The sequence below is a fragment of the Bos grunniens genome, chromosome 10 (assembly GCF_055505025.1).
Source record: "Bos grunniens cultivar Pamir isolate PY7600 chromosome 10, Bosgru_T2T1.0, whole genome shotgun sequence".
NCBI lineage: Eukaryota > Metazoa > Chordata > Mammalia > Artiodactyla > Bovidae > Bos > Bos grunniens.
This window is the reverse complement of record NC_141174.1, coordinates 90,129,584-90,151,844: the sequence shown is the minus strand read 5'-3', so window position 1 is coordinate 90,151,844 and position 22,261 is coordinate 90,129,584. Positions and strand designations below refer to the sequence as shown.

The following is a 22,261-nucleotide window of genomic DNA, read 5'->3' as shown; positions in this document are numbered from 1 at the left end:
CATTGCAATTCACATTAGGTTAAAAAAAAAGGCAGTCTTCAGTTAGCTAGCTGTCCCCTACCAAACAAAAACAAAAACTTTTTTTTTTATTTCAGCAAAATCTAGTTAGGAATTGTGACAGTATAAGGAGGTGCTTGGCTGAAGAACAGGTCTGCCCAGTGGGGAAAAGATGATTTAGGTAACTTGAACAAAATTGTAAGCAGCATTTTACCTACAGTGGAATCACATGACATATATTCAACTTTATGATTTAAGTTTTTTAAAAAAGAGGAATCATTTAAATAGTACAGAACAAATGATGTTTGTCATTACATTTATGAAAATATGCCCCAGCGTAAACTGGAGAAAACACTTCTGTTCTTTCAGTTAAGTCTCTGTGCACATCTCTTATTGCCTAAGCAGCCCTTTACAATGAGGACTATTGAGTAAGCAGGCTAGAATAATTAGTTGTATGGAGCAATAGGGTATAACATAGCCCTCGTACGCAAGCCAACTAGTTCACCTGGTATTTAACATCAGAAAAATTTATGTTCCAATGATGAGGGGAAGAAACCATCAGTCTTAAAATGTTAGAGACACATGTTGATCTCTAACATCTGATTTCCAAAGAAATTTCCAAGAATATTTTAATTATATATGACTCTGGCCCAATGTCCTAACATTAGAACCTAATACCCCACCTAGGAGAAAACTAAATTATACATGAAAGTAAATTCTACATAAGCTCTAAAAATATTAATTTCTAAGCCAATCAATATATGTAATTACAAATTACTTTGCTTACATCCTTAAATACTATTACTTGTTAACATTTGTATTAAATCACTGATACTTTACTAATTCATACTAGTTTCACCAGCCATCTGCCCAAAATTATGAATATATAGTGACAGCATATTTTATTACATGTAATACATTTTATGCCAGAGTTGCTGAACTCATTATGTTCTCATGGTTCATCCTGAATATACAGTACAATATTCTGATGTTCAAATATTAGATGTATAATATTGTTTGGTTCAAAGGCAAATGTAAACTTATCAAACTTTTAAGTGAAAAATGTTCACACTGGTTTATCTATTATTTTTTGTCTTTTGTGACAACAAGAATCTTCTTATGGTAACTTTGGAACCTTCACCCTTTCTTTGTGTAGCAGCTATCTCCACCTCCAAAGAAATGAGTGCAAGACATCAGAATGGCCACTATCATTGGTTTATGAGGTCATTCCATACCCTCCATCAGACCCCCTGATGCTTTTAGGGGCAGTCTAGAGCTCTCAATAGTGAGCTGGAGGTTATGCATAATTTGTAAGCCTACACTAAGTTTCATAAACACCAAAAAATAAAGTAGCTTCTGGCAAAGAGCAGCTGAAAGATAATACACCTCCCTTAAAATCTGTCACTTACAGGCAGATCAACTTTTATTCTTCTTTTTAAGGAAAAAAAAAAAGGATACAACATTCAAGGTACAAATTTTAAAAAATACAACTTCTGTTAATACGCAGATCTAGATTTATAGAGGAAAACTACATATAATATTTATTTCTTTATAAGAAATATCACAAAAGATAAAATCAAGTATCTAAAACAACCCAACATCTATTAACTACACAAATTAGCTATAAAACTGTTTCAAAGTTATATATGCCATGTATAACAAACAGGTTTAGATACTATACGATGCCTTTCTTAGTAATACACAAACAAGCACATATCTATCACAACTAGTGCTGACAAACTTCACTGAGGTAAATCTACAAAGGAAGAATGATTACAGAGGAGGACCTGAAGAGAGGTCACTTACTTGTAAATCTGTACTCATCCTCCCGTCTTCTTATTTCTAACTCTAAGAAAGAGGATGAAAATGGCAACATGAAAATATTATATATTTGCTTAATTTAGGGGAACAAACAAGGAGTATTCCACTTCTTGCCCTCTTCCAAATATAAAGAATATGTTCATTAATGTTTTTTCGGCTTTCTATAAATTATGAAAGAATTTATATGCTACCTCTTTTCTGTATTAAAAAAAAACAAACCCAAACATGCTTAATGATGGCTGTATAGTTGCTAATATTCACATTTATCAAATACAAAGTTGCTATCTATTTTAAGAAAAGAAATGTAGTAATTTAGGTCTTCAATAAGAATTTAAATCCCTCATTATAAAGACCATATAACCATTTGCTTTTCCAGCACCTAGAAGAGTTTAACTATTAATTTGTTGACTGAAGGAATCAGAAAAAATTATTTTGCTCCATGACCAAACAACAATATTTGGACCTTATAAGTCATAAAGGTTCCAGGTCCTTCATCAGTTAGTATGATTTATACTTTCTAAAAAAGTAATTGATCCTACTATGTAAATATTTTGCAGTAAGTTCAAACAGTGAACAAGTGTCTTCATTAAGGCAATAAATTATATATTAGTGCCTACTGAAAGTAATTTAATACTGAAAGTACTTAGCAAAACTCCATAAAATTATAACATAGCTAAAAGAATGTAAACAATAGATATCTGTAGAACAACTCCAAAATTACAGCTCCCTAGCCAAAAAAAAAGAAACCCTTATTTACATTTTACTGTATTCATAGTTTTTTAAATAAAATCATTCTGTTAATATAACATATACATTGTCCATAGTAAGTTGACATTACACAGTATATTGGTCATTAGAATCGATCATTAATAGGAATTATACTTTGAATCACTTACAAATTTGCCCTGAACCTTGCACTGTGTATTGGAGGCCAAAACGGAAAGAGTGCTGAATATGTTCTGTAAGAGGTACCATTTCCATATATCTCTGACTTAGGAAAATTAAATTCTGTGTCCTGAACCCAAAAGAGAAGAACTCAAGAGTTGTATACAGAACACTGCAATGATCTAGTCAACAGGAACTACCTGTGGTGAAGTCTACAACTCAAAAATGATGTCTCAATTTGTACACGAGAACCTAAGCACATATACCTGAAAATAAAGTTTTAAGAAATAATACTTAACAAGTTAACAGACTGGTATTTTCTACTCACACTTATTAACTCTCTTTTTTAAATGCTGGAAATGAACTGGAATGACTTCATGAACCACTAACGGGAAGCAAACTGTATTTTGAAAAATGCCGTACTGTACTAAAAGTATTTTAAGACAAAAGCAAAGAGTTGCAAATAAGGATTACCTCTAAGCACAGTAATCTCTATTTTGGTCAATTATCAAAACACTAACCTCTAGGTGTTAATGATGTCTGCTTCTCAACTTCTGCCTGCTGTCTCAGATTAGCTGGGATATTATTATATATTCTCTTGTAATGATTGTATACAGCAACTGAAAGCACCTTCTTGGCAAACGATTGGCCAACAACGTACTTGTCGAGGTAGTTATAAATCTGAAAAATGGTTAGAAATGAACAATTTACTGTGAGTCATCACAATATACACACGTTAGAGTTAAACACCAAGCACTTTTTGGCTGCACCACATGCACAAAGAACTTTGCCTACCACAGATGGAACCTGTGTCCCCTGCAGTGGAAGTGTGGAGTTAACCATGCTGAACTCACTTGCTTACAGTTTTAAATTTGAACAAAGACTCTCATTCAAAACAAAATGCCAAGGGCATGACACATTATGCAGCAATAATTTCAGAGGCCCCAAATCTTAAAGATACAACACACCATTCATTTGTTCTCTAGCTTAACAAAGTATTTCTATACTTTTCCAGTGCTATGCCAGTTTCTGTTCTATAAACAATGCCAACGATCCTAATTTTTGAAAGTTTAATATTAAAGTCAATTACAATACCTATACTTGCTACCATGGGTCTAAAGCTGTTATCATTAATGAAATCAATTAAAAAAAATTTACACCTCTTTCAATCATATGAATAATATTCTTCACAAAGATTACATTATAAAACTAATTTTTTCAAAATAGGCATTCAGTTCAGTTCAGCCGCTCAGTCATGTCCGACTCTTTGCAACCCCATGGACTACAGCACACCAGGTTTCCCTGTCCGTCACCAGCTCCCGGAGCTTGCTCAAACTCATGTCCATTGAGTGGGTGATGCCATCTAATCATCTCATCCTCTGTCGTCCCCTTCTCCTCCTACCCTCAATCTTTCCCAGCATCAGGGACTTTTCCAATGAGTCAGTTCTTCAGCTTCAGCATCAGTCCTTCCAATGAATATTCAGGACTGATTTCCTTTAGGATGGACTGGTTGGATCTCCTTACAGTCCAAGGGACTCTCAAGAGTCTTCTCCAACACCACAGTTCAAAAGCATCAATTCTTCCGTCCTCAGCTTTCTTTATAGTCCAACTCTCACATCCATACATGACTACTGGAAAAACCACAGCTCTGACTTTTGTCGGCAAAGTAATTCTCTGCTTTTTAATATGCTGTCTAGGTTGCTCATAGCTTTTCTTGCAAGGAGCAAGCATCTTTCAATTTCATGGCTGCAGTCACCATTCGCAGTGATTTTGGAGCCCAGGAAAATAAAGTCTGTCACTGTTTCCATTGTTTCTCCATCTATTTGCCATGAAGTGATGGGACCAGATGCCATGATCTTAGTTTTCTGAATGTTGTATTTTAAGCCAGCTTTTTCACTCTCCTCTTTCACTTTCATCAAGAGGCTCTTTAGTTCTTCTTCGCTTTCTGCTGTAAGGGTGGTATCATCTCCATATCTGAGGTTATTGATATTTCTCCCACAATCTTGATTCCAGCTTTTGTTTCATCCAGCTTGGCATTTCACATGATATACTCTGCATATAAGTTAAATAAGCAGGGTGACAATATTCAGCCGTGATGTACTCCTTTCCCAATTTGGAACCAGTCTGTTGTTCCATGTCCAGTTCTAACTGTTGCTTCTTGATCTGCATACAGATTTCTCAGGAGGCAGGTAAGGTGGTGTGGTATTCCTATCTCTTTAAAATTTTTTAAGAATAAAATAGGCATTATATACTCAAAAATCATTATACCACCTGTATCAATGTGCTTTAATACTCACAAACATTTAGCTTTTTCTCAGATATTAACTTTAAAGCTATGCATTTATCTATATGGTAATCTAAAACTCTTATTCTTGGTAGAAACTAAAGCTCTATATGAAATTTGGTTATTTCCAATGGCTTAGCACCTAGGGTAAATTCTTTCAGCTTTTAGTTAACAGAAGTTAATTGCTAATATTCACCAACTCCTGAAAAGAGTTATTTTCTAGAACTTTATTCTCTAGAACTCCAACTCAGATTCTGAAGTCTATACAAATTAGTGAGGAACGTAAAGCTTAACACCTGTAGTTTCCATTACTTTATTTATTTTTACATAACAAATTCTGTAATGGTTGACCATATATATGTTGTTATGGTTTTTAAAAATCATCATTCTTCATGAATTACACCCACGATTTAGCACATTTGCAGAAACAAATGCACTGGTATCTAAACAGTCAAAAAAAGCAGAGGGTGAGAAATAACAAGTGTGCAAACACCACCTGAGATGGCCAGAGATAATAACACAGCCCAGAAGCAGGGCTCCTCCTTCTCAGAAAGCACACGCCAAGCACCCAGTGAAGCTGGTGGTATACTCTGCTGTGTCTCACATGGCTAAATCACAATCCACCTGAGGCTTCAAGAAAGAGCTGACACCACAAAAGTCACAGTGTTGCACAGAAGTGCCCTGGCACATTGGTCATGAAAAAATACTTGCTTCTATTGTTAGCCTGAGGCTGTTTCACCTCTAATAAAGTAGATTAATTTAACAGGGAAAAACTGCAGGCTGCTGTTATTTAGGGATCCAAACAAAAACAAATCCCCAGCTGTTCTATTTTAAGGATATCATTTTAGATTAACTTAGTATTAACACTAATAATCATCAGCTGTATTTCATTGCTATGAACACAGTAATCATGATATGGGAAAACAGCTGTGGACCCCATACCTAAATTTCAAGTATCAAATATCAGTAACAATTCAGCCAGACACAGCCTATATTATAAAGAACTTACAAAACTTGTTTAGATACTAGTATTAAGATTCAGTATAAACTGGAGAGAGGGGAAGCAGTGAAATGTTTTCAAGATAAAATGTTTATAACACTGAGCGAGGACTTATACCTTCTTGGGGGGAGGAGGTGGTTTCTGTTGGAATGCCAATTTTACAGCTTCTGCTGCTGATTCAGGTTCTTTAATTATGCTTTTCTTTGAGTCTGCTTCTGATAACACAACAAAAAAATGATGACATTTTTCACACTTCACAAAGCGGGTGGATGCTGTAAAAGGACACAGAAAAATAATTCAAATACTATTTAACTTTAAAGACTCGTTGAAAATTGAAACCTACGTACTTGACGAAAATCTTGTAGTTCACTCCACTAGCCTCAACAGCCAGCCTAATTTGTACTTAAAATAGATGATAAATATGAGTTCAGTAAACTACATTCTATTCATTTCAGCTAGGTGTGACAGATTTTATCTAGAGAAAAGATTGATTGAGATTCTTTCAATTTCTCCATTCACTAAAGTTTTGGATTTTTCTTTTGGGGGTGGGCTGGGGTACACTGCACAGTTCCCGAGATCTTAGTTCCCCAAAGGACTGAACCCGAACCCTTGGCAGTGAAAGCGAGGTGTCATCTAACCATTACCAGGGAATTTGCCCTCAAGTTAATTTTAAAAACTACCACTATATTAAGTAATTATTTTATTCAAATATGAGAATGAATAAACTGTGGGAAAAAAGTAAAGTATAAATAAATTAATCTGTAATAAAATTAACATTTTACTACAAAAAATTACAAACACACAAAAGTTGAAAGACAAAAATCCATTTTAATCCCTAAAAAATGTAAAATATATATATACTTAAGGTTCTTTTCAAACCTGTGAGCATTTCTAAGACCTTGACTTGGTAAATATATAAAATTATTTTATACCTTTCTTATTATCTTTATTCCACTAATTCCTATTTCTTTGACCTAAAAACCACTAAGAAACTGGGACTTCCCTGGTGGTCCAGGGGCTAAGAATCTGCCTTGCAATGCAGGGGACACAGGCTCAATCCCTGGTCAGGGAAGTAAAATCCCACAGTCATGGAGAAACTAAGCCCATGCACCACAACCGGAGAGTCCATGAACAATGCAAGATCCCATATGATGCAACACAGATCCCATATGCTGCAACTAAGACCCAACACAGTCAAATAAATAAATATTAAAAAAAAAACCTAAGAAACTAACAAAATATAATCATACAGCTTTTGGAAACAGCGCAGGGCAGTTAAAGTGAAGATGAAACGGGTTTCTCAATTCCAAGGCATCAGCTATAAGTATCTTGTGTTTAAAACAAAAGTGATTTCCTCTTTTCTCTCTTTTAGGATACAGGCACATATTCTTAATCTTCTCCAAGCCTAATTCCACTAATGGTAACCAAGAACCTCAGAAAGCAGCATGGTAGAGAATCCTATACAGACTATTAACAGATTCAGAGCAAAATATACACAGGAATTAGTTACATGTTGGTAGGTCTAGTAATATATTTTTGTGTTATGTTTGTGTAACCTAACTAAACAGGTAAAAAAGCAAAGAAAAATGATTTTTAAAACTACGGGAATCTCTGCCTTTGGGAATATTATAACTACTTATCCACATATTAAAAAAAAACTGCACTGACTGGCAAGCACACCTCAATCTTCACAAAATAATCGAAGTTTAAAAAAAAATAGACAATTCCACATTTTAAAAATAAATTTAATTATTAATTCAACCAATTTAATTTTTACATATCTGCTCTTAAACAAAAAGACAATCAAAAATATACATTCCGGACAAATTCTAGCCACAAATTTTAAAGTAGATAAGGGATCACTTGTGTATTCCATTTATCAATCACCTAATAAGGCTTCCCTAAAGTAAAAGATCAAGCTATTTCAAGTACTTTTGATTAACACAAGTCAAAATTCATTATCACCAATTCCCATCAATGGAAAAGACAGTGGCTTTATGTTATGACCAGGCACCAGTTTATAATTGTTACTGATGGTAGTAAACAGGGCAAGGATTAAAGGGCAGGGAAGCCTCTAATCTAGTTCAGGCTGTGTCACGGGAAAATCTGGCCTGAGAACACAAGAACAAAATATTTCTCTGAAGAAATTAGGTCAAAGGGAAAGAGAAAAGTGACAAAAACATTCCTCTTTGCTTACTCCTCATTCCTCTTTGAAGGGTTGCTCAAATTCTACCTGAATATTTGCAGTACTGTTTCACACTGAAACACGTTCAACATATATCCAGGTTCAACTTATCAAAATGCTATTTCAGAAAAACAAGTAAACAAACATTGCAATGCATATTTTTTATTCCTAAAAACAAGGGGCAAAATCTGATTTTGTTAAATTTTCAAGGGATAAATAAACCTCCTTACTTTAAATGATTACTACAGATATTCTATATTCCTTTACAAACAATACTGATGCCAATAAACATGCTTGTATAGTATATCAACAACAGAAGAAAGATTACCTTAGTAAAAACTTTTTCAGGATATTTGTTTAAACGAAAGTTCTTCATAATTCTGAAAAAGTTTCAGGGTCAAACATAAAATCTCCAAACCACTGCATAAAAGTTTATCCTCACTCTATGAGACACATAATTACAGTAAGCCTTCAAAAAGTATTATATACATAAAAATAAAAACTAAAAGCTCCATCCAAGAGCAAGGGAACATGCAGTATGATTCTGTTTAAATGAAATACAAAAACAGGCAAAACCAATCTCTTGTTAGCGACTGCAAGAACATGAGGGAGCCTTCTGCTGCTGCTGCTGCTAAGTCGCTTCAGTCGTGTCCGACTCTGTGCGAACCCATAGACGGCAGCCCACCAGGCTCCCCCGTCCCTGGGATTCTCCAGGCAAGAACACTGGAGTGGGTTGCCATTTCCTTCTCCAATGCATGAAAGTGAAAAGTCAAAGTGAAGTCACTCAGTCGTATCCAACTCTTAGCGACACCATGGACTACAGCCTAACAGGCCCCTCCATCCGTGGGATTCTCCAGGCAAGAGTACTGGAGTGAGGTGCCATTGCCTTCTCCAGAGGGAGCCTTCTGGGGTGCTGCAAATACTGGTATGTATATCCATCACACTGTACATTCAGAATCCATGCATTTTCTTTCCTTTTCTGTATATAAATTATCCCTCAATTTCCCCCTTAAATTAAATAAGAAAGAAATTTTTTAAAAATCCCAAGAAAAGCCCAAAATAAAAAACCCCATAACTAAAGGCTCTACCTTAAATAAAACTAGGGACACTATTCATAAAGTTATTTTTTAAAAGGGGAAAAAAAGGGCAAAGAAAAAATACATATACTTATAATCAACAATCTTAGATATTATTTTAATTTCTGATGATTTTCTAAATACTCATAATGGGACTGACAGAAATGGTATTTTATTTCAACAAAGTCAGTCAAGCAACAGTAATACTATAAGAAAACATAAAAATCACTATAAACATATTTGTGAGATGAAATATGTACAGGAAGATCAAAGAGCTAAGAACAGCTTTTACATTAAAAAAAATGACAATGAAAGTTAATGAAATTCAAATTTCAGTGTCATACACAAAACTTCATTGGAACACAGCCGATTTCACTCCTTTACACTGTCTATGGCTGCTTTCTCACAGTAACAACAAAGGAGAAAAGTCACAACAGAGACCATATGGCCCATAAAGTCTAAAATATTTACTATTCGGTCTTTATAGTAAAAGTTAACTGACTCCTATATAGCATTTAAAAATAAAGAACTACCCATAGGATAAGAAAAATATTTACAAATCACAAATCTAGATAAGGGTCCAGTATTCAGAATAAATAATTCTTCCACCTCAACAATAAACAGACAACCCCCACACACAAAAAAAAGAAAAAGATAACTCAAGCTAAAAATGGACAGAAACTTTAGTCTTCTCCAAAGAAGACATACAAATGGTCAATAAGCACATGAAAAGATATTTAACATCTAGTCATTAAGGAAATGCAGATCACAACCATGATGAGATATTAATCCCACTTTCTATTCCTATGATGGCTATAATTTTAAAAGAGACACAAATGTTGAGGATGTAAAGAAATTAGAACCCTTATACCTACCTTGTTAGTGGGGCTATAAATGGTACAACATCTATGTGCTGCACTGTGCTTAGTTGCTCAGTCGTGTCCAACTCTTTGTGACCACACAGACTGTAGCCCATCAGGCTCCTCTGTCCATGGAGGTTCTCCAGGTAAGAATACTGGAGCGGGTTGCCATTCCCTTCTCCAGGGGATCGTCTCAACACAGGGATAAAACCTGCGTCTCCCATGTTCCAAGCCGATTCTTCTCCATCTGAACGACCAGGGAAGCCCAAGAATACAGGAGTGGGTACCCTAGCCCCTCCTCAGGGGATCTTCCTGACCCAGGAATAGAACTGGGGTCTCCCACATTGCAGGCAGATTCTTTACCAGCTGAGCTACCAGGGAAGCCCTTATACCGTGTTAGCAACATCTACAGCAGTCCCTTAAAAAGCTAAACAGTTACCACCTCACCAAGCCATTCCACTCCTAAGCATATAGCCTGCCTCTCGGGGCTCGTCTCAACACAGCTTAACCATTAAGAATTGTTTATCAATTAAAATTGCCGGGTGGCTCAGATGGTAAAGAATTACCTGCAATGCAGGAGACCCAGGTTTGATCCCTGGGTCAGGACAATCCCCTGGAGAAGGGAATGCCAACTCACTCCAGTATTCTTACCTGGAGAACTTCATGGACAGAGAAGCCTAGTGGGCTACAGTCCACAGGGTCGCAAAGAGCTGGACACGACTAAGCGACTAACACACACAAGCAAAACAAATAAGCAAAGAGTTTTCTTAAATTATCTTATACCATAATAATTCAAAGCATTACTAGTCCAGGAGATTTTTAGTATCTGGTGACTATAAGAGAGACTATTCTAAGTTCAGGAAAACAATAATTCTGATGTATGTAAGGTATAATGTATATATTTCGGGGCAATTAATGATTTACAGAAAAGGCAGGGAAAAAGAAGAACAGAAGAAGTATACTTACACACGAAGGTCTCTACGTGTGTGCATAAGTCGCCACATTTAGGACAACGAAGCTGGTTTCCACCTTTCCCAGAATTCCCAGAGCCTGATTTCTTACTGCTTCCCTCACTTGCTGACTTCTAATGTTTGTGCAAGAAAAGAAAAAGTGTCAATTATTACTTTCAGGCAACCACCATGTAACTTAAGTTTGTATTTAAATTTATGTTTATATTGTTTGTAATTAATCTTATTAAAAAAACCAGTTCTAGTAAAAACAATTACTGTTTCCCTTCTTTACATGGTATGATCCAGCATGTATAATAATTAGCTTTTTTTCAATGACAGTAAATACTTGAGGAAAAAAATATCAATAAGCATTAGTAACTACTTACTTACTAAAAAACTTACTATGAAATTGAATTGAGAGTTATTACCATGACAAGTAGTGACTCAACTTTCTTAAATCTAACTTCTGTCATCTCTAAAAAAAAGGGGGAGGGATAATTTCACCTACTTTAGAGGGGCATTGTTAGGATTAAGTGTGTATATGAAAACACCTAGCATTTTGTCTCATACATATTAATAACTCAAGTGTTAGCCAAATTTGCATAATAAAAAACATGATTATTCACTGACTTAATAAAGTTACCAATCATCTACTTCCTAGCTACAGAGTTCAGTTCAGTTCAGTCACTCAGTCGTGTCTGATTCTTTGCGACCCCATGGACTGCAGCACGCCAGGCCTCCCTGTCCATCACCAACTCCCGGAGCTTACTCAAAGTCATGTCCATTGAATCGGTAATGCCATCCAACCATCTCATCCTCTTTCGTCCCCTTCTCCCCCTGCCTTCAATCTTGCCCAGCATCAGGGTCTTTTCAAATGAGCTACAGAGTAGCCCACCATTAAGTCATACAGATATCCAAGATTTTTAGGTAGAGGATGAGGTAAGGTTTATATTATCATGAGTTTAAGAGCTGTGTAGAAACAGAAAAGGATGGCTATTCTTAATCCAACCAACCATCAGACTGACTACATAAATTATTTAATGAAGCTTCTTTACTGTGTTGGGGTGTTAGAAATTTTAATTACTGCTTACCAATGAAATGCTTATCAAATAATGTTAAGGTTCAGGCTGATACACAAAATAAAAATACGTAAAATTCTTCACATCATTTTATATTTCCTACAGAAAACATGGGCTTCCCTGCTGACTCAGCAGTAAGGAATCTGCCTGCAATGCAGGAGACACAGGTTTGATCCCTGGGTAGGGCAGATCCCCTAGAGAAGAGAATGGCAACTCACTCCAGTATTCTTGCCTGGGAAATACAGGACAGAGTCACCTGGTGGGCTGCAGTCCATTGGGTCACAAAGAGTAGGATACAACTTAGCAACCAAACAATGAAAACATATAACCAATGAAATACAGAGTACTATTATATTTGTTTAAATGAGGGAACTCAAATATGTATATAAATGCCAATAAAGATAAAATACCTTATTTCCATCTCCAGAGCCATCTTTACTTATCCCATCTCTTGAGGCAAAGTATGCTGGTGTTTCTGTAAAAGCTCTAAAAGGAGCTCTTCGTAGAAGCTGAGTTTCAAAGGTCCCAAGCCTTCCTAAAACTGGTATATGAATACGACTACAAGAAATACCTGAAAATACAATGAAATTTGTTTGGTCTACACATCAAATATTAACACACCTTCAATAAATCCTCTGGAAACAAAAATCCCTAAAGCATTAAGAAAGTTGAAAAAGTTAGTTTTCACAGCAATAGTACAAACTGGTGACACCATCCTCAAAAACTGGCCAGACCTGTGCTTTGGAAGTGAGGAAAGACCAGAGACAACAATTAATGGCCCTTTCAAAGTGTGAAAGGGGAACAAGGGCATTTATGTTCTACATTGTTATGTCTTATATCTACCAACAAGAACAAACAAAATGTAAATAAACAGGTGTCTGGATCTGTTCTATGGGATCACTGTTTGCTGACTCCTGCTTCTCTGCATATAAACACAAAATAAACTCCCAAATAAATTATAGTCATTGGCAAAAGAGCCATACTCCATATTGTGAGGCAGTATTTCCCAAGTTGGTCCTTAAAAGACTGCTCCCTACACAAGAAAATTAATGGTCATAAGTTAAACAAAATTCCACAGACCTCAATACCCTAGAGCTACTTAGAATCTTGCAAAAGCTAATAATGTACATTGGCCATGAAGCAAGTTTCCCAGACTGCTATTAGGAGGCGATTAATCTTTGGGGGTGAGGCCGGTGGCGGTGGTGGTGGTGAACACTTAAACTTAAGAAACTGATTTTGCCTCCCTCATTTTATTCCCTGCACAATTCACAACTCAGGATTTAGTTTCTACACCTGTTAGGGCTTTTTTAAAGATATACACATGTATATGTTGTATTCAAATGCAAAAACTGGTTTAAAATTATGTAGTTAAAACAATTCCAAAACAATTGCTTAGTTATGTAACTGTTTTATTAACAACTCTCTCCCATTTTCCAACTCCTTTTATACTGAATAACTTATCACCATGCCATCTCCAGTTTCACAAAGCACAAAAATGAACCCACCAAATTACTCAGCAAAGATACAAAGAGGAAAAAATTTTTATTTCTATATAAATTCACAAAGAACACTAAAAAAGGATTATGACACCCCAGTCCCTAACCCCAAAAGTATAAACTTTTGCTTAACACTATTAAGCTTGGATATTGAGGAAAAAAAAAATTTGATGCATTCCTTATAATTAACATTTTTAAGACATTTCAAATTTTCTCAAGTGTAACATTTCCATGTTTTGCAGTAAACTATGTTAGCCATTACTCTCTCGTTGGTGATGCCATTGAGTCAGTGATGACTCAAAAGACATGAGTTTGAGTAAACTCCAGGAGTTGGTGATGGACAGGGAGGCCTGGTGTGCTGCAGTCCCATGGGGTTGCAAAGAATCAGACACGACTGAGTGACTGAACTGAACTGACTCTTGTTAAATACAGTTTATGAAATTTAAGCTAAACATTAATGTTTTTTCAAGGACATAGTATGATTTAAAGACTGCTGCTGCTGCTGCTAAGTTGCTTCAGTCGTGTCTGACTCTGTGCGACCCCATAGACGGCAGCCCACCAGGTTCCTCTGTCCCTGGGATTCTCCAGGCAAGAATACTGGAGTGGGTTGCCATTTCCTTCTCTACTGCATGCATGCATGCTAAGTTGCGTCAGTCGTGTCTGACTCTGCATGATCCTACAGACAGCAGCCCACCAGGCTCCTCCGTTCACAGGATTCTATAGGCAAGAAGACTGCTGCTGCTGCTGCTAAGTCGCTTCAGTCGTGTCCGACTCTGTGCGAACCCATAGACGGCAGCCCACCAGGCTCCCCCGTCCCTGGGATTCTCCAGGCAGGAACACTGGAGTGGGTTGCCATTTCCTTCTCCAATGCATGAAAGTGAAAAGTCAAAGTGAAGTCGCTCAGTCGTGTCTGACTCTTAAAGACCCCATGGACTGCAGCCTACCAGGCTCCTCCATCCATGGGAGTTTCCAGGCAAGAGTGCTTGAGTGGGGTGCCACTGCCTTCTCCAGGCAAGAAGACTATGTCCCTCTAAAAAGCAAGTTCAGACAAAGTTGTGGGGGAGAGGGATAGATGAAATCAAGAATGCAGAAAGCTGAATGTACCTTGGGGCTGGGTGATGGGTATCTGGGGGTTCAGTGTTCTATTTTGTGTGTGCTTGAGAACATTCATTAAATGAAAGACAGCATAACACAATAATTTACTATAATCTATGCAACAAGTGTAATTTTTAACTGAACTTTTATGATGTATTCACAAAGAAAACTACAATTATAACAACCTTTATATTTGTATTTGGATGTTATATTTGTACTCAGATGTTTAGAACAAAATTTATACCTGAAGTTTCACATACAGTGTATATTTTCCACTTATATCTTTTAAAATAGCATTTAACAATGTACAGTACATAATACTATTAGAAAATAAGCTGAAAGGAAATTATCTTTGGGAATTTAAGAGAAATAAAAATGAACATGATTCTTTTAAAAATCTACTTGAATAGAAAGAAAAATAAGTCCTTCACTTTAAATAACTTATAAGGTAACATATGAAACCAAACTACACAGTCACCACAGACAATACAATTTAAAAAACATGTTCATGTCATTTAGACCTCTAAATTTAAGAACTTCTTTGCTGGCCCTGATAGTATGGTACTGAAGTGGTGTTTTAACATTCTATAATCTAAGGGCTACACCAACATGATGCTATAAATACTAAACCACTGGTTCCCAAACTTGGGCATGCATTAGAATCACCTGGAGGGCTTGTTAAACCATAGAGTGCAGGGGATCTTCCCTAGTTCTGATCGACAGAGTGTGAGGCGGGACCCAAGAATGCATTTCTAACAAGTTCCCAGATGATGCCTATGCTGCTGGTTTGAGGACCACACTTTTTAAAACCACTGTACAAAACAATGTAAATGACCAGTCATTCACCAATCATGTAACATCTTCACATAAAGCACTGCAGCAAGCCAATCAGGAATTGTTAACCCTTTTTTTTGTCCTCTGGCTCACTGGTGAAGCCTATTCAGAACATTTTTAAATGTACAGAATAAAATATATAAGAACCCAATCATCCTGAAGTAGTTAATATATGTAGTAGTTAAAATATGAAGTAGTTAAAATATGGTTCTTAACAAAATTAAACAAGATCTAACAGCTTTTAAAATAACCATGATTTCAAAGTGATGGAAAGTGTAAACAATATTTTGGGCTATCAGGAATGTAATGTGAAACGAAAACATCTGTGATTTAGAATGGTGACAATTCCACAGGTATTGCTAATACTACTACTAGTTTCTTGCCTATATTTATAACTGAAGGAAATGCTACATTTCTCTCAGAGACTACTGAAAATAAAGTTCAAAGAACCTCTGAATTTTATCCCTGGGCCTTTTGGAAGCCTGTGAACCCAGGTGAAGAACATCTAAAAGCCAAACAAGGGCAAGTATTTATGTGAAGTATATTTCAAAAGACTACTTGGCAGTAATGACAGAAGACAGTTAAAAGTTAAACCACTTACAAACTTCTGTCATAAAGATAAAGTTTTGAGTTTCAGAGCAGCTGTTTTTTAAAAACTATATATTAGAATAAGGGATAAAAATTTTAGGGCTTTTAAGAACAGGAGAATATTTTATTCAATTTCTAAATACTTCCTATATTCAATCTTAAACTAAGCATTCTCCAAAATAACACCAATGATTCAGCTTAAAAGATAGACTGATCTTTAACTTGCATTTTAGAAACAGAGCGAAAGAACTAATGAAAATTTAAAACTAGCTATTTGTAGTGACATATTTAAGTGTTTAACAACTTATGAAATGGCAAATCAAGTCAGATGCTCTCTTAAACACCTGACCCCTAACACAAATTGGAAACAAAATTCAACAAACACTCACGATGCTCACAATTTGGTAGATACTTACTGCTTTTAATAATCTCAACTTTTTACTTTATGTCCAAGTTATTACTTCAGGAATTCTGAATACTTTTTAATAGAATACTTATTAATAAAGAAAAATAACATGACTCCTATAATAGCTTTCCTCAAATTTAAAAATATTTGACAGGTTTTCACTAATGTTACTAATCTACTGGTCTGAAGGTGAACACGCCCAAGAAAAGAGAAGTGATTAGGAAATAGTGTGTAATTCCGGAAATAAAGATGTTCTATCACTTATTCATTTTGTCTTATTTAATTTGTATCGGATTTAATCACAAGATAGGGAGGGAACTAAAATCTAGCTAAAAACTATTAAGTTAGGCACATTTTGTAACTATCATGAGAATTATGGATGCCAACCAACAAGTTTGAGCATCTTCAAATCTTCATTTACCTTATGAGGTGACACCCTTTCAATGGACAAGAACAGAAAGCATCCAGAAATCAAGAGAGTTATACAGAATCACACAACTCTCACAGCCAAATTCAGACCAAGTATCGTCACTGAGGATTTTTTAAATGAAATCAAACATTTTTGAATGCACATACTTAGAACGCAAACTGACTGTTATATATGCAAGGTACATTTTAAAAACACATACACCAATAATGAAAACACCAGCAATCTGAGCAAAAAAAATATTTAAAATTTTTACTTTAATATACATTTCATATTCAAAGAGAACAGTGAAGAAAATATTAAATTGGATACATATAGCCCAACAGGAAAAGAAAACAGATCCAGTGTCTAGTATGACAATTAAGTAATTTTTCAAACTACCATTTAAAGTTTTTAAAGTATAACATGACAGATAAAGGAACAGAAACAGAGAACAGCACTGTACTTCAGAGGAGTTATGACATCTCCTTTTATTCTTAAATCACTGTACAATTTCCTGTAGAAGACTATATTGATGAGATTATTTGTTTAATTATGTTGCTGAAATTCTTAACTCTAATTGTAAGAATAACACACTAAAGTTCAATTCTAATTTTTCTTTCACTCTCTTCCTCTTTCCAGGAATTCTAAATAAAAATAACCTTGGAGGTTTTTCAGGCTTTAAAAAAAATTATATTTTTGTAGACGTATATATACAGTTTCTACCATGGAAAAGAAACATTTTATGTAATTAAGCCTTGGGAAAGTCTCAAATCCATGTGAAAGCCATTTGATGTTTCATTGTCACATAAAAATATTAAATTCTATAATGATATTGGGTAATATCTCACATTTTAATTTACTCCTTTACAGTAAAAGCTATGGTTTGGTATTTCTAAAAAGCTCTAGTAAACTTGTCTTAACTGACAAACAGATAATTCCTAAATAAGCCATTAATTTTTTACTTACCTAAGAATAGATTTAATTTTTTTAATTAACTTTTATTGGGGGAGTATAGTTTCTTTACTAAATTTAATTTTTAAAAGGAGCTGTTGTTTTGAAAAGAAAAATAAACAACTGCACACTTCCTACAATTCAGTTTTCAGGGACAATTGATAGAAATGAAGACTTTTGTCAAAAGGAGCCTTCCCTACCCAAGGAGAACACCCACATATTTCATACAGGCCCAGAAACAATATTATTGTCTAGTTCTCTAAACTTGAAGGTGAGGACTTATTCAAGCACCAAAACAGGGCCTGGCACACAGGAGGCTGTCAACAAGTGTGTCTGATAAATGAATTCAACTACCTGTCACTTTCAAGTGTTTGCAACTCAAAATTCCTAGAATATGGATGTCTACTTGTTCAGGTTTAACAGTGTATGGGGACTAAATTCACTCCTTTATATTTACATACCATTTTAGGAAACGCTTCTGCCCACACAACCTCATTTAATCCCTGTGTGAAATAAACTGTCAGAAAATAAACATTTAGTAAACAGTAAGGATTTTACAATGATACTAAATATTAGGAATAGGGGGCTTTCCCCCTCCGCCCCGAGATCACAAGCTGATAATCCAAAACAAAACGAATTTGCCTAGAACTTAGTGATTAAAACAGGATCTAGCCTGTTGTCAGCTATTCATAGATTTAGGGAAGAGAAAAATGGTTTCCCTTCCGGAATCTCTTTGCTGGGGTACCATCCCTTCGCAGCTCCTGATAAACAGAAAGGAAAAATAAACAAGCGCCACCCTTCAAAACTATTTGCGACCGTCAAGTTAGGAAACCCGGCAAACGACTGCTGAGACACCCAAGTACTTAAAAACAACTGCTGAGATAACCGGCACCTCCTCAGACGCTTTCCCGCGGCCGCCTAGAAACAGCAGGAGTCCGGTTTACGTCCCGGTGTGAGCGACCGCACAATGACTCTGACACCCCGGGCCTCGCGCGGCCTGCGCCCGGGACGGCCGGGTCGGCGCCCCGAGGCCCCAGGGGACCCCAACAGTGGCAGCCCTCCAGCCGCGCCCTTCGCGCGGCCCGCGACAGGCCCGAGGGAAACCCGGCCGGGCTCCGGAAAAGGAGCCGCAGTCAGAGCAGCCGGCAGTCCCCGGAGGAGCTCTGAGTGGGGTCTGGGGACACTTTTTAACAAACGAAGTAATTTGTCCCCCGCTTTCAGAGTTTCTGCGAAGCGGCCACATTCTAGCCCCAAAGGCCTGAAAGCCAGCGGGTTGGGGAACACAAGGGGTTCACCTCAAATGTGAGAAACAGCTGCTCCAGAGGTTGGCAGAGTCCCATGCCACGGAAGGGGTTGGGGGGGGGAGGGTGCCAAGAGAAGCACCGAGTGGTGGGGGCGGTCTCTTGCCCTCCCCGGAGTCTCCACCGCCCGCCAGGACACTCCTGGATCAAGGGCTCAGGTGAGGGACTACTTCGTTACCTCTTTGAGCGGAGACGAGCGATGAGCTAAAGATTCGCGCGGCCGCCGCTCCGCAAGTACAAGCTCCGCAGCCCGACATCTCCGCGGGGCCTAGGCCGGGGCTTCGCCCCCAGCGGCCCTCTGGGTCTCAGCGGCCGACTCTTACTCGCAAAGTTCGCTCCCTTATGCTTCGGAATCTCTTGCCCGCTCTAGGCCCAATGCAGCGTTGACCAGCTTGGCACCAGAACCTCCGCTCTCTTCGTGCCCCACTGCCGTCTACTCAATAGACACCTAACCCCCCCCACCCTCCCCCTCCTCCTTCCCCCGCTCCCCCCTCCCCGCCCACAGGGCCCCGGGAGCGTGCGCGCGCCTGCGTCCTAGGTCTCGGGAGGGGCGTGGGCACGCGCCGCGCGTGCGTGCGTGGGACATCGATGTACGGCGAGGGGAAGGGGGCGGTGACCTGGGCTCCAATGAGCAGGCTCCTACGGCAGACGGCCGACCCGAACCGGGGAACTACAAGTCCCGACAAACGATTCTTCCGGAGGTCTCCAGAGTTGAAAAGTTTGCGATAGAAGCGGAGAGATGCATGCTGGGAGTTGTAGTCCCAAATCGTCGCAGTAAACTGGTCATTTTGGACTTTTGGCTGGAAAGGTCAAAGTGAGACCGGTGGCTTGACCGGTCTCGAGAAGTCTTGAAAGCCGCCGATTCAGTAAGAGTCGATAAGTTCCTTCTTCTCAGGGTTCCACATCCTTATCCTTAGGAACATGGAACTGGTGGCATTTTTTTACCAAGTTCTCAAGCCACTGTTTGTTGATGACAGCTCTCTTTCCTTGTTTTTTCAAGCCTAGTGGTGACGACTTCCAGCCGTTGCTAGTCCCGGGGTTCTTTACAATCCTCTGTCCCCTTAAAGCTGAGCACACTTTGGTAAATAGTTACTTCATTCAGCTCTCTTCTGTTACCCTTCCACTCCTGCGTGTGTATGGCTGCTTTCTCTCTGGATGTCTAAAGCAAATCACCCAGCTAGCTGACAAGGTGCCGGATGGTGACAAATGAATCTTTTCCCATCCGGGTGGGCACCAGATTACTTTGTATATAAGATTCTGATCAACTCCGAAGCTCAGAGAAATTGCCAAGTGAGCTTGGATATCTTCAGTTCTGAGCTGGGGGAGGAGAGAGTAGGGGGAGGACGACAAGCAAGCCAAAGTCAGAGTTATTTAACCATCATCAGTCTTGGGTCAGAGAAATGTGACATAGTTTCCCAAGTCTGGCCATGAGAAGGGGCATTGGCCTTGGCCCAGGCCACATGTGGTTTTTGTCTTTCTGGGTGCTAACTCCTAGTACTCCTTCAGCTTAAAGTGACAGAGACCAAAAGGGAGCCCAGGTCTTAACTCAGCTGCCTTCATGAATAGAATTTTCAGAGAGTATAGACTCTAAAGTTCCTTCATCCCAGTGTTTTGAAACTGTGTTTCTAGAATTCCCCCAGAAGCCAAAGCTCTTTGTGGGTGTGAGGGGACTAAAAGAGGGGAACTCCCAAACCTTCCTTCAAGCCACTGCTGAAGTCAATCAGAGCAGCTCTGCTTTAGTAAACTTTAATTTATTGAGGTTTTACTTGAAAATACAGTTGTTCTGCTTTAAAACAATGTTTGAAAACCACTGATTCTGGGACAAACTTCTTTTAGCAGTAAGCTAAGTAAGTCTCCTGGAATCTTTAACACCCAATTTAATCCTTTCATTCCACTCTACCTTCTATTTCAATTATATACACATTTTCTTATTATTATATAAAGAAGTTGTTTGCTAAAATTTATAGATTGCTATAAAGCAAGATGAATAAAAGCATTAGTTAGGCCAGGTCTCATCTGGGGGCAGCCTATGAAAGCTTCCCTTTCTCTATCTGTTCTAAGGACTTGACTTATTCAGTCAGCAAATATTTATTGAGCACCAGTTACATGCCAGACACTGAGACACAAAACAAAAAAGTTTCATGAAGCTTCTAGTGGGGAAAAATAAGATGGTAAGTAAACAAAAATATCTGACATTGCTATGATGACATAGTTCAGTTCAGTTCAGTCACTCAGTTGTGTCCAACTCTTAGCAACCCCATTGACTGCAGCACCCCAGGCTTCCCTGTCCATCACCAACTCCCGGAGCTTACTCAAACTCACGTCCATCAATTCGGTGATGGCATCCAACCATCTCATCCTCTATCATCCCCTTCTCCTCCTGCCTTCAATCTTTCCCCCAGCATCAGGGTCTTTTCCAATGAGCCAGTTCTTCGCATGAGGTGGCCAAAGTGTTGCAGTTTCAGCTTCAGCATCAGTCCTTCAATGAATATTCAGGACTGATTTCCCTTAGGATTGACTGCTTGAGTCTCCTTGCAGTCCAAGGGACTCTCAAGAGTCTTTTCCAACACCACAGTTCAAAAGCATCAATTGTTTGGTACTCAGCTTTCTTTATAGTCCAACTCTCATATCCATACATGACTACAGGAAAAACCATAGCTTTGACTAGATGAACTTTTGTCGGCAAAGTAATTCTCTGCTCTTTAATATGCTGTCTAGGTTGCTCATAGCCTTTCTTCCAAGGAGCATCTTTGAAATTCATGTCTGTAGTCACCATCTGCAGTGATTTTGGAGCCCCAAAAAATAAGGTCTCACTGTTTCCATTGTTTCCCCATCTATTTTCCATGAAGTGATGGGACCGGATGCCATGATCTTAGTTTTCTGAACATTGATTTTTAAGCCAACTTTTTCACTCTTCTTTCACTTTTATCAAGAGGCTCTTTAGTTCTTCTTCGCTTTCTCCCATAAGGGTGGTATCATCTGCGTATCTGAGGTTTCTCCCGGTGATTCTGATTCCAGCTTGTGCTTCAGCCAGCCCGGCATTT

At 37.9% G+C, this 22,261-nt stretch overlaps 1 protein-coding gene across 8 annotated transcripts in view; it reads right to left on the bottom strand.

Annotated features, from left to right (window-relative positions):
- The window catches only part of CLPX (caseinolytic mitochondrial matrix peptidase chaperone subunit X), a 36,882-nt gene extending 17,230 nt beyond the window's left edge, over window positions 1-19,652 (bottom strand). For 4 of the 8 annotated variants that reach the window (XR_015135449.1, XR_015135450.1, XM_086323015.1 and 1 more), the window contains exons 1-6: window positions 19,396-19,652; window positions 12,548-12,708; window positions 11,075-11,192; window positions 6,105-6,259; window positions 3,225-3,384; window positions 1,804-1,845 (exon numbers count right to left, since the gene is read on the bottom strand). Coding sequence is in view for 5 of the 8 variants with exons in the window: in XM_086323015.1 (XP_086179141.1) it covers window positions 1,804-1,845; window positions 3,225-3,384; window positions 6,105-6,259; window positions 11,075-11,192; window positions 12,548-12,708; window positions 19,396-19,474 (715 nt within the window). In the remaining 3 variants the exon portion in view is untranslated. Of the gene's footprint in view, window positions 1-1,803; window positions 1,846-3,224; window positions 3,385-6,104; window positions 6,260-11,074; window positions 11,193-12,547; window positions 12,709-19,059; window positions 19,175-19,395 lie in introns of those variants that run through there. The other 4 variants (XR_015135451.1, XM_086323017.1, XM_086323018.1 and 1 more) reach the window with 2 other exon arrangements.
- Window positions 19,653-22,261: the final 2,609 nt, after the last annotated feature.